The sequence below is a fragment of the Castor canadensis genome, chromosome 6 (genome assembly GCF_047511655.1).
Source record: "Castor canadensis chromosome 6, mCasCan1.hap1v2, whole genome shotgun sequence".
Lineage (NCBI taxonomy): Eukaryota > Metazoa > Chordata > Mammalia > Rodentia > Castoridae > Castor > Castor canadensis.
In genome coordinates this window covers 133165210-133178299 of record NC_133391.1, presented here as the reverse complement: position 1 = coordinate 133178299, position 13090 = coordinate 133165210, and the positions used below count along the sequence as shown (strand labels likewise).

At 45.8% G+C, this 13090-nt stretch overlaps 1 protein-coding gene and 1 long non-coding RNA gene across 3 annotated transcripts in view; one reads left to right on the top strand and one right to left on the bottom strand.

The window, feature by feature from the left end:
* The window catches only part of LOC109696113 (chondroitin sulfate proteoglycan 4-like), an 86813-nt gene extending 83376 nt beyond the window's left edge, over window positions 1-3437 (bottom strand). Inside the window, exon 1 of one of the 2 annotated variants that reach the window (XM_074077500.1) lies at window positions 3398-3437. Coding sequence is in view for 1 of the 2 variants with exons in the window: in XM_020178993.2 (XP_020034582.2) it covers window positions 3141-3210 (70 nt within the window). In the remaining variant the exon portion in view is untranslated. Of the gene's footprint in view, window positions 1-3140; window positions 3274-3397 lie in introns of those variants that run through there. The other variant, XM_020178993.2, reaches the window with a different exon arrangement.
* LOC141424202 (uncharacterized) lies at window positions 2051-4122 on the top strand. Its single transcript, XR_012449177.1, has 3 exons — window positions 2051-2172; window positions 2577-2715; window positions 3735-4122. It is a non-coding gene; the product is annotated as an uncharacterized lncRNA (long non-coding RNA).
* The last annotated feature ends 8968 nt before the right edge of the window (window positions 4123-13090 follow it).

The following is a 13090-nucleotide window of genomic DNA, read 5'->3' as shown; positions in this document are numbered from 1 at the left end:
GAATACAGAGGCTAATAATATAGTAGTTTTGATTAAAAGGTCCCAGGAGCAAAGGTTTGAGGAATTTTTGTTTGTTGTTTGTTTTGTATGTGCTGTATATAGCCCTATTTAAGAAGAAACAATTAGCCAGTGGCTCACACCTGTAATCCTAACTACTCAGGAGGCAAAGATCAGGAGGATTACAGTTCAGGCAAGCCCAGACAAACAGTTCGTAAGACCCTATCTCAAAAATACCCAATGCAAAAAAGGGCTGGTGGAGTTGCTCAAGTGGTAGAGTATTTGCTTAGCAAGCATGAGGTCCTGAGCTCAAACCCCACTACCATCAAAAAAAAGGAGGAAGAGGAGGAAATTAAAGCCAAGATATTCTAATCTGAATTTTTTTACTTCTCTAGAAAAATCAGAATGCCAGGCACCCTAGGAAGGTCTCATTCATCCCCACACCACAGCAGCCACACATGGATTGGATGCTCTAGCCACATGGTCTTCACTAATCTATGTCACCAGCTGCCACACCTGCAGCTGTGTGACTTACTATGACTCACTGACTCCTGAAAGCATGGGAATGTGGGCACCACAGCTTTGGTGCACAAATGATAAAGGGTGTGCCAAAAGAAAATATTAGAACTTCTAGGTGGTTGTCATCTAAAAAAAAAATAATTAAACAGTAAGTTTTTTTTCATCTCTAATTTCCAGACTGATTGGTGTGCTACCTTAGTTGGTGTACAAAGCAGCCTCATGCCTCACCCACGAGGCATACAAGTCTCCCAAGGAAGAGGGTAAGCTCTACAATGCAAAACATTGACTGAGGTGCCCCCGTCCTCTCACTCCCTGACACACCACATGCAGGACTATAGAAACAACTGTTTAAAAAGACCGGCCCTTCCCCAGTCTCTCTGTGTCTTACTTTCTTACCATGTGATCTCTCCCTCTCACACAGGTTCCTGCCACGATGCCAACTGCCATGAGGTCCTCACATACAGCCAGCACCATGATATTTTGAACTTTCAACTTCCAAAACTGTGAGCTAAATAAGCCTCTTTTCTTTATAAAGTACTCAGCCTCAGGTAGTTTATTACAGCAAACAGACTAATACAAGGTGCTTTAAAAAGTCTTGCCAACAAACCATAGATAAAGATACAGATAATGTAGGAAGTATTAATGCAAAGGAACAGGTCTTTTCTTTTCCCAGACAAGCTCCTAGTTGGCCCTGGTAGAAGGCAAAAAAAAAAAAGTACTAGTAAGATCTAATGCAAAGGTAGTCAAAACTAGAAATGTTGAATAGAAATATTGAAATACTGAGCTGTTGATAATATGGATGCAGTGCTCTGTGTACAATGTATCTCAGAAAGTGGTCAGTGACAATGGTACTGACTTCCAAATAGAAATGCACTAGGTGTGTATGCTGAAGATATTTTTACTGAGACAATATCTTTGCCAGACAATGGTGGCTCCCATTGTGGTGACTTACTAAGCTGACCATCCATCACCCTGTGTCCTTCAAGGTCTGAGAGCAGAGCTCACAATTAGATTGTTCAAGGAAATAACCTTCATCACCCAAGGAGATAAGGAAGAAAACTGAATTCAGATCACACATCCAGTTACTCAAGAAAATATTCTTCTAAGCACCCCAAGGTACATTCTGGTGTACAGTATTTGTCATGAAACCACAGCCTTGTCTTAATCTACATTCCTTACCCCTAAAGGAATTCTAACCTACTGGCTCTCACCCAGATGAACTGCACGGAAGGGGAGGAAGGGAGGGTAATGAGAACAGGATGGAAATGAGTGTTTATTGAGTGTTCTAAGGCAGTCTTACATCGTATTTTATTCAAGCCTCTCTGAAGAAGCTATTATTATCTCAGTTTTAGAATAATAACTTGCCCAAAGTCATTCTGAGAATGTAAGAGATCATCAGGATAGAAGCACTAGTCCATATGACTCCTGTTCCATGGGCCTCCCATCACCCTACACTGACCATCTGGGTAACTGACTCTCCACCCTTCAGGACTGAATCTGTCCCAAGAGGCTACTCACTGCCCTCTGAGATCTCCTTAGCCTTCAAGTCACACCTTCCCCCACAAAGTCACAGTCCCAGCAGCCCCAGCCTCCAGTCCAATCCTACCTGGGAACAGACAGGAGAGGGACAAGAGCGAACAGAAAAAGAACCAGGAGGTAAGAAGGAGGTGAGCAAGGAGCAGGGGGTGTGCGATCAGCCTCCTTCACCACCCCAACAAGGGGAAGGGTAGTAAGGGTAGCTTACTGCCAAGGTGATCATGGCTGGAGCAGCACATTAAAGCTAATGAAATCAAGCGATCTTACCAGGTTTACACTACTTGGAATGAAGTAAATAAGTCTTCGGAATTTAACCTGAATATTACAGAGATACAAAGCCTTTGATTTAGAATGTGTTCTCTTTAAAAAAAAAAAAAAAAGGAGTATGGGAGTCTTTTGTTGAACTGAATTCAATTTCAAATACCCATGGAGGGTAGGAATGCCCAAGTACTGGAGCTCACTCATGTGCAAAGTCTAAATAGTTACGTTCTTAGTAATCACCTAAAGCAACTTCTACCTAATAGGACCCAGGAATGTTCCGCTCCTACATGGAGGGACTTAGAGACTATGAACCTGTCGCCAAAGAATTTCCGCGACGAGGTGAAGACCCCCAAAGCGGTGCAGGCCACGTGCAGCCGCGTATCTCCTGCCAGGGCTACTAAGGTGAGGGACGTAACTAAAGGATCAGGAGGGAAGACAGCAGGGGCCGTCGTTCCGGTCCTAGGAGTACAACCAGGAGGCCGCCTTTAAAACTCCGAGTCCTCGGGGCAGGCCGCGGAGCTCCGAGCAGGCCCCGACTCGACTCACCGCGGCGGGCCGGCCAGGGGCGGAGGGGCCCGGCCGCGCGGGGCTGCAGTTGCTGGAAGTTTTGCAGGCCGAGCGGTCTCCTCCCCCGACCGCCCCGCCTGGGAGTGGCAGCGGGGATCTGGACGGGACGACCCGGCCCGGTGCTTCCCAGGGCCATCGGAGCGCAGACCGGGCTCCCTGCTCGGCGCCCTCCTCCCGCCCACCTCTCCAAGCAGGGGCTGCACGCGCTCCAGCGGCCGGGCAAGGGACAGGGACCGGGAAGGGGGGAGTGGGGCGCGTACCTCGGAGCGCCCCGCAGAGCCCCAGGCAGGCGGCGAGCAGGACAAGGCGGCGGGCCTCCAGCCGCCCCATCCCGCCGCGGCGACCCCGCGCTCGCTCCCGGGCGGTGGCCCAGCTACCTGCGCCCGCCCCTCCCCGCGGGCCGCGGCGACCCGAGCCTGGCCAGGGGGCGCCACCCTCACCAGCGCAGGGGCCGGGCGGGGGCGGGGAAAGAGAAAGAAAGAGAGAGAGGAGAGACAGAGAGCGAGCCCTGAGCAACCTGCAGCTGTTGCTCCCCGTCACCGCGGCGGAGGGGACAGGCCTTTTCCTCCGCGAGTGGAGAAGTCAGAGGCGACTGGTGTGGGGGAGGGGACTACGTGGCACCCGCCCTGCTTGCAGATCTGCAAAGGGGTCCAGGGTGCTTCTGAGGAGGGGCGGCAGGCTGAATGACTTGGCAGGACCGGGGTTCTTCCCCGGCATCACTGAAGCAACAGGTTCTCCTGACCCAGGTGCGCATAGGTGGAGGAGCGGGGGCTCCTTTGCTCTATCCCCCCCGCCCCAGTCAATGTGTAATGCATTTGTAAATATGCGAGCCTTATTTTTCTTTTAACACTCAGACCCTAAATTACATCCTTGAATTTTTGGAGCAACTTACCTGTCAGAAGAATTTATCAAGGTGCAGGAGTCAATGTGTGGTAACTGTCACCACCTGCCTTGGGGCACCTAATCACATGTCATCGAGAGAAGCATCCACCCAAGTCTGCGGCTTCTGATGAAAATTGACAAGCAGGGCCTGAAGAGATGGTTTGATAGAAATGGACCCAGGACCTTCTAGAACTAGCTTCTTTGGGCTGCATTTCATCTAGTGTATTCTCTGCAACATTGATATTTGTCAAAATGCCAATTTATATGCTACCAGGACAATCAATGCTAAGGGTACTTCGTTCCTAATAAAATTAATGATGACTTAATTTCCCCCTTCTGTATAATAAAGTGCTTTTTAAGTATGGCATCCCATTTTGAACTTCTCTTCAGCAGATATCTGTGAGGCCACTGTTTTACTTCTGAGAAGACATGTTTTGGTTACCAAGCCTCCCTCCTTTCTCCTGGGGACTCCACTCTCCTTCTTTAGGGGAACTGCTCTCTACTCCCTGTCCCCACCATATGTGGGAGATGGGAGTGGGCATCGGTTTTTATGACCTTTCCTGCCACAGCCATGGGGGAGGGAAACAGCCAAAAAGAATTAGATTTTCTAGGCTCTGTGCAAACCCATTGCTGTTAGCCACTATGTTTCCTAACACAGCTTGGCATAAACCAAACACAAACTGAACCTCTGTTTCTTCCTTCTTAAAATGTGAAGATCACACTAAATCTTAATAGTCCTTCCAAGTTTAGCATTCTAAACTTTGCATTTAGAACGTGAGTTGATAAGCCCAGAGGTTGATCCTAGGTGACTCTGTCCTACCAAAGCACTGGAGGTTCACTTTGTCATAGGGTCTGCCCAGGGCTGAGAACCCAGTTCAGCTCAGGCTGATCCCGGTATGCAGAATTTCTCCTGGCAAGCTCAGATACCCACATAAATCTATAAGCACATGCAGCATAGAATGAGATTCCCAAGAGGCCCATGTTGTCAACAATGTCTCCCAAAGGGACCTCTATTCAAACGTCATCTCTGGCTAAGAATATGGGCTTGGTATCTTAAAAGACCTAGTGTAAATCCTAGTTCACATACTGGTAAACGACACTGGTATGTAACCTTAGACAAACCACTTAACTGTCCCAATTGTCTCCTTATCTGTAAAATAAAAAGAGTATGCTAATCCCATAAAGCCTGTTGTGTGGCTTAACAAATTCATGATAATTAAATTCTGAACATAGTGCCTAGCTCATGGTAAGAAATCTCCAGACATTGTTGTACCATGAGACTCCTCTACCAGCCTCCAAGCATCTCTGGCTAGACACACACTTCTAAGAATGAGCCATTTCTTTTCTTTCCTTCAGGAGAGAGCACTGTTTTACTTTCCTAAAGACTACTCATGTTTTCCTCATTAGTAATCAGCATCTTCCAAACACCCACAGTAATGCTGACTTTCTTGGGGTTGAAGAAACCTGGACTAGGTGTGTGGGAGCCATATCTCTGATCCTAGATGTGTGTAAGTCCCATACAGTGCACAGCCTGTTTCCTCCCTACAAAATTAAAGAGATTATAAACTCCCTTCAGGCTCAACATTTTATGGTTCTAATTAGTTATCATTGGTTTGGGGACAGCTCCACCATTTAAATAGAGCCCTTTTAATTAGCACACAGGAAAACTTGAAATGTTTGGATTTCTTTACATAAACTTGGAGCATTTAATTTGCAAAAATCTTTCAATGTGTCAAAGAGAAGATTAGGAATTATCTCTCTGTAGAACACCACTTGCTCCTCTTTTTAAAATTACTTCTAATTTACCACTTAAATGCTTCAAAGATTGAATGTGATCTATAGCCATTTTCCATGACAGTTAAGATGACTCTAGAATAATGAGAAATTAAGATGTTCAGTTTTTAGGGGAAATCCATTGTTTATGGTGACTTCAAGGCTGTTTCTTTATAGTGTCTAGTCAAGAAATCTACCCTCACAATGGCCATATTCTAATGCCATCTTTTTGACTAGCACCACACAGCGTCTACACAGATACTGGCCTGAACACTGTACACGGAGATATGAAGGTACAGAGAACGGAAAACAAATATAAGGATGTGCAGTCATTCAACAAACATTCATTGACTTCTTCAAAATCCAAAAAAAGCACATGAAATATGTCATGCTGTATACAGAGATCACTTAGAGCACCTGCTTTCAAGAGAGTTGCAATACACAGAGGGTTATAAGACATGCATAGGTGAATTAAAAATTCAGATGTTTGAGTTGGAACCACATCTTTGAAGCAATAGCTGTGGTGACTGATGCATGAAATGAGTGGCCTCTCAGAAGTCACTTCTGGTTTCAGAAATACCAGTCTCTGAGAGAGAACCTGTTGCTTTCAATCTCCTGGGAAGTCCACAAAAGAAAGGGCAATTTGAGTTTGCTTTAGAGATTAAATTCATGGCTTTCTAGGAAGCTAAGTGTTACGTGCTGGTGTCCAGGGTCCTTGCCTTCATAGGCCAGAGAACTGGCTCGTGAGGCAGTTGAATGATGAGTCAAAGCCGGTATATAAAGTAGGATTTATTAGAGAGAAAGGAAAGGCTACAGCTAAGGTACTGCAGCAGAGCCCGGAAGCTGGTGGCTCACTGCACAGGTGAAGGCTGGGGCTTTTCTGGACATTTTAACTCTGGGTTGGAGGGTTTTCTTATTGGCCTTGCATTTCAAGGGCTTTCTTAGGTGAACTGGTTTGGTTAGAACCTTTATTGGGGGAGGGGAAACAATCTTGAGAGCATTTTGCTCATCAGCCCTGTGGCAGATCTGTATCTCTGCTTTAGGATGCAGGAACGCAGGCCTCCATCTCCTCAGGATGCAGGAATGATAGTGCTCTCCATGAGGGACGGGATACTCACTCATCTGCCTTAGGTCTCCAGACCCAACAAATCCCCCCTCTGAGACAAGCACCCAACTGCTGTTGGGGAGAGAAGTGATGATGACTCATCTAGCTGCTTCAGTGCTGACAATGGGGTGCTGAGGGGGCGATAGGGGAGAGGGTACTTGTCTCAGGGGTTGACCTGTGTAGTTTCCAGGGGCCCCATAGAACCGGATGGAGGGCTCATGCCTAGGCAGAGGTGAGTATTTCTTGACTAAAAGCTGGAGTTTGATCCGTTGGACCTGTTGAGATATAAATCTGGAGAGAGCATTTATTATACAAGACCCAAATAGGAATATTAATAGAAGCATAAAAAGGTGTCTGGTAAGGGCTGCATATCTACTGATCTAGATTTTACAAAACCTGTAACTCCCAAGAAAGCTCTAAGCTGTTTTATGGTATGGGGGAGTGGGAAATGGAAGACTGGGTTGATTCCCTTATGACTCAGGGAGTGTGTCTGTCCCTTTAAGAACATACCTAGGTAGGTGACCTGTGGGAGGCAGGGGCTGTCAGGATTTAGGTTAAATGTAACACTTTTGGATAAAAGAGTTTTAGCTCATTATTTTATATAAATTGACACTTTTAACTTTGTAAATGTTTGTACCATATTTAGATAAAGTATAGACACCACACAGTTATAAGGTGGTCATTTAAGACACATGAGCAAATACATAAATGAACTCTGATTTAGTGGTACTTAAAGCTTGACAAGATTAACAGAAAACACAAGTAATTTTTTGATAAAATCTTTCCCTATAACAGTTTTTTGTAGATGTTACTTAGAGCAGAACAATATTGAGATAACCTCGTTATTTTATAGGCAGAATTTGATTTTAGTTTGACATGACCCTAAAAATCTTTTAGGCAACTCTTAGATTACAGTGTACTTTAACTTTATCACACACTGTAGCTTTTTATTATACACTTAAGATTTACTCAGACCTTTATATAATATTTTGAACCCTTTGATGGTTTTTCCTTATCCCTCCTCTTCATATTTGGAACAATCTTTAAGACAAACCCTCTTTATAAAATCGTTTCTCATCCAAAAAAAAAAATTCCTTTTTTTTCTTTAACTTCTTAAAAAATATACTCAATACCTGTCTATATCCTTTCTACTTGTTTACTTTGTACCTTGTATTTTAAGATTAACTAGGAATTTTAAATTTATTATAGGGGCTGGAGCAACTAATTAGTAGCACTTGTCTTATGATAGGCATAAGGCCTCACGTTCCTCAGGCTTGAGGGGATGTTGTTTTTGGTGTGGAAACAGTGAGGGACCTTTGAGTTTTATTTAAATAGGGAGGGCCATCCAGGCTCACCCTACACTCATCCCATCAGTCCACACTGTGGGATCTATTTGTTCCTGAAGGAGAAGGCAGCAGAGATAGCTGTCTGGGGTGAGGAGAATTTGAGCTTTTAGTTAAGATAGTAAATCCCACCCCAGCAGGGACACTGGAGTTTTAGGTACTATGAGGAAAGAGTGACAGAAGAGGAGGTCTCCCCAAGAGCAGGCCAGAGGCCAGATAAACTAGCACTCTAGGGGCTGGCCAGATTTGCCCCAAATGATCACTTTTGTTATAGGACCTGGGACCAGGAGAGAAAGGTAAGACAGAAATGAGCTCCACTGTCTAGCAAGAAAATGACCTTTTGCTTTTTTGTCATTATGGCTCCTCAACACGATGCCAAGAAGTTGAGTGTGGACAGGAGGCTGGGACCCATCAATCCATAGGAGGTGGCACCTCACCTTCCATCTGGAGATGTGGGCACTTAGACCTCCAGTGGTTACCCTTGCAGAGGGAAGGGTCCCAGTTGGGGGCAGGGCTGTCTCCCAGGCTGTCCCCACTTTGGAGCATTCTCTGCAGAAGTGCCTCTCCTGTCCACCATGGTAGCAAGTTCAGGATGCAGGCCCCAGTCAGGTGGGGCCTTCTCTGAGAGCAGCAATGAGGTCATGGTGTTTGTCTTTTTCTCTCCTTAGTAATATCCTGGTTATAGAATACAGACATGGCTAGCTGTCTGTATTCAGACAGCATTGATTGGTCCAATGACTTTTCTCCTTCAGCCACAGACTGAGTTTTCTACGAATATCTGGGGCTGACTGAGTTAGAAATTTATCTTTGAGGAGAACCTCTCCCACCTGTGACTCTGGGTCCCCTGTGGTGTGCCTTCTGATAGCATCCTTAAAATGTTGCAGAAAGGGAAGGGGGTTTTCTTCAGGACCTTGCTGTACTATAGTCACCTGGGAATACTTTAGAAGTTTGACTTTAGTCCTTTTTAGCCCTTTCACTATGAGATGGATTAAGTGACATTAATGCCACTTATCTTTTTTACCTTTTTTTTTTTTGATTTAGCAATGTTCGGGAATTGAACGCAGGACCTCACACATGTTGGGCAGACACTCTCCCACTGAGCTACTTCCTCAGCCTCCAATATTTCTTTTCTTTTGGCTGTACTGGGATTTGAACTCAGGACTTTGTGCCTGCAAAGTGGCACTGTACTGCTTGAGCCATATCATCAGCCCCTTTTGGTGTGGCTCTGTCAAGGGGACTGCCTATGCCCCTGTAGGTAGGCACATTTATTCCCTCATTTCCAGGTGCCACTAGTATTGGAGCTCATTGTAAATGGTAATCATTTTTAACCTGAGTGGCCTGGGTCAGAACCCATTGCTTTTCTAATGAGGAAAGAGTCTGGTCTAGTAGAAGCATAATATCCTTTCATGTCAATTTAAAGATTTGGATCACAGAGATAAAGGCTTGAATGCATTGGTCAGGTGCATCAGTATAGCTACCCAGATCTTTTTTTTACTTTCCCTTAGATCTGATAACTGGAAATAGGCATAGACTCGCCCTCTTCCTACCATTGCCTGTTGAAGGAGGAAGCACCCATTAAGGAGTTCTGAATATTAAGGTGGCTTAGAAGGCAGGGCAAAGGGTGGAGCAGTAGGGGCGGGGGACTTGTCATTGATAAGGGGCTTTTCTAGTCCTCCTTACCCATGTTTATCCTGTGGCTTACAAAGAATGGCTAGTGTCTGAGTATCTAAATAGCAATTGTGCAGCCAATCTGGGTGGCCTCAGAGATGAAAGAAAATTTGTATAAGGGACCTCAGTTTACTTTTTTTCCTTTCACAGAAAAGGTCTAATTGGAGTATGGTATTACAATTTAAGGAACCTTGTGAAGGTCACTTCTCTTGGTCACCTAAGGTATACGGAGGCCAGGCCTCAGTACAAAGCTTCCAACATTTCCTTTCAATGTTTTAATAGACAAGCCAGAAGACTGGAAGGGGGCAGATCCATCTAGAAAGACAACAACAATAAACTGGGTCAGTTCCCCTCTTGTCAGCGTCCTGACTGGGAATGACCTTACCAATGAGTCCAGGAGTCCCTGTCTCCTGACTTTCCCCTCCATCCATGGTCAGGACCGTGGAAAGTGAACTGGTTGGGTTAGACCACCTGACCAACACATTGAGAAGAGGAAAAAAAACCAAAACGCTAGGATCCTGCCTTTTATCTAACAGCAGGCAGCCTCTTTAAAAAAGGCTACCTTTTAAAAAAAGGAATAAATCACTGTAAAGTTAGAGAAGGGTGTTCAGAGAGCATCACGGGAAATAACAGTACCATAAGGGACAACTACTTCTAATATTTGGAGGGAAAATTTATGCTGAGGCCAAATGTATAGGAAATTTTAAATGAGAAGTTTAGACCACAGTAACATCCATTTTGCTATTTCTGGGACCATAACCTTGAGATAACAATTAGCTTATGAGGGCTGGGTCAGTCAGGCCCAAGGAGTAAGGTGGGGCTGGGAATTGGGCTTGAGCAAAGCGCCATTGCCCCCCGATCCTGTGGCCTGTGGCCCCTCCCCACCTTCCCATGCACGTGTGCCTGCACACGTTTATTTTTCTTCTCATCCATTTTGGGGAAGTGGTGGTGGGCCGCAGCCATCACCACGTGTGGCTGGATGCTTAGGATGTGTTGAGTCCCCTCTACGGATTATCTTAGCTATGTCAGGCTTCCTGCTGTGCCCAGGGTCTGGCATCCCAATGTATGAGCACGCCAGTTTGATTTCCCTCCTCCCCTTGTGGGGGCAGAGTTAGGGCGTGAGCATGGCAGCCGCAGTTTTTTGTAAACGGTTTGACTCACTGAGAGGGCTGGTAAACCAGTTGGGATAACTTAAGTCATAACATACTATGCTACAAATTTTTTCATGGGAAGCCAGGATCCCAGTAAGCCCAGGGAAGGGAAGACAGAGATAAAGGATGAGGCAGGACCAGGGAAGGAGCAGAATGGGTGTATTTTCCAAACTCACTGAAGGAAGTCCACAGCTATTTAGAACTGCTTGGGAAAGAGGAAGGAGAGGCTGAGGGTTGGGGTAAAAGAGAGTTTCCAGACTCAATGCATGAGGGATTATTGTTCATCACTGCTGTCCAGGTCAATCCTGCCCAAGGGCAGTACTGGAGCACTGGAAGCAAGAGGTGACTTCCACTCTCGGGCCACGGAAACCATGAAGGAAGCAGGAGAGATCTGATTGTTTGTTTGCCATGGACATGGCTGGAGGGGTCTGAGACTTAGCCACCTTTGGAGCTTCAGGGCGGGTCAGGAAGTTGCTACTTCAGCCTTTGGGTGACACCGAGGAGTGCCCTGGACAGAACATCTTTTTTGGCTTGAAGACAAACTTTCCTTTCTGTTGGCTGTTTTTGGACCTCCTCTTAAGTGGGTCAGATCTTGAAAGAGACTGTTAGCATTTAAGGAGAGGAAAAAGAAAAAGCCTTGGTGAACTGAAGTCAGATTCCACCCACATAGCATTGGCAGTGTGGTATAACCCCCCACCTGGCCTCCAAGTTTCCTCAGATTGCCTGCCGTTCAGCTGTAGTGGGGTTGGAGGTTTTCCTTGGTTTCCCAAGGGAGAAACCTTAACAAGACAGAGAGAGAGAGAGAGGGGGGGGGTTGGCCTGAGAGTTCCACCATAGCTAGGCCGTGGTGTGGGGGTTCTCTCCTGGAAAACAGACTCCACCGGAGTGCCGGACACTCAGTCACATTCCTAGGCAGCCTTTCCCAGTTTGGCACAATCTATATGGACCTTGGTTCAGAAGAGATTGGGTCCCTCCATGGTTGCCAAAATGTTATGTGCTGGTGTTGACGGTCCTTGCCTTCACAAGCCAGAGAACTGGCTCATGAGGCAGCTGAATGATGAGTCAAAGCCGGTATATAAAGTAGGATTTATTAATGAGAAAGGAAAGGCTACAGCTAAGGTACTGCAGCGGAGCCCGGGAGCCGGTGGCTCACTGCACAGGTGAAGGCTGGGGCTTTTCTGGACATTTTAACTCTGGGTTGGAGGGTTTTCTTATTGGCCTTGCATTCCAAGGGCTTTCTTAGGTGAACTGGTTTGGTTAGAACCTTTATTGGGGGAGGGGAAACAATCTTGAGAGCATTTTGCTCATCAGCCCTGTGGCAGATCTGTATCTCTGCTTTAGGATGCAGGAATGCAAGCCTCCATCTCCTCAGGATGTAGAAATGATATTGTCCTCCATGGGGGATGGGATACTCACTCATCTGCCTTAGGTCTCCAGACCCAACATAAGGAAAGACAAGGATCTCTTGAGAGTCTATGTCAGGGATTCTGGATTTTTCAAAGAACAGAACCTGTTTCTGAGGAAAGCAGAGCAATTCCTGCTGAGCCAACTGCCCCCAGCAACCAAGAAATCCCTTATTACCCTGAAAAGGTACATGGTCCCTTAATCTGATATAAACTAAGTGACCTAGAGCCCATGCAGGCATAGTCTGTATCAGGCTAGGAGAGCCCTGCTCAGCCCCACAGGGAATATTTCAAGACAGCTCTGAATAGAAAAGGGGAAATGTTTCCCAAGCAGAAAAGTATAAATGTTTCCTGCCCTACATTAACTTGTGGAAAGAAAAACACTTTTTGGGAAATTTTATCCAAAAAGAAAACCCAGAGCTAATAATGTGGAAGCTGAGGCATATTTATGGAGGGAAAGGGAGCTTGGAAAGCCAGAGGACAGCCAAAGGGTCATTCTGACTCTGTAGGAACCTAAGCTCGTGTAACCCCCTTTTTCTCATAGAGCCCCCAAATCCAACTTCATATACTAACTGCAAGGAGAAAGGTGAATAATGGAATGGAAGAACAGTTTAGGTAAGAGCCTCACCATTTAGGGAAGCAACTTTTCATGTAGACTCTTATCAGCCCTGGTTTGTGTGAGTGGTGAGAGGTTCAAATCCCAGCTCCACCATTCGCAGGGCACCTTTGTGAGTCAGTTTTGCCATTTGAGAAATTGGGCATAGAGTCTATCTCCCTCCGTACGGATGTTGTAAGGTTGATGGGCATATCCACACGATGTGCTTGGCCTAACTAACTATTCCTCGTGCCTTTAAAAAAAGCAAAATGTCACTTTCTTAAAGAATA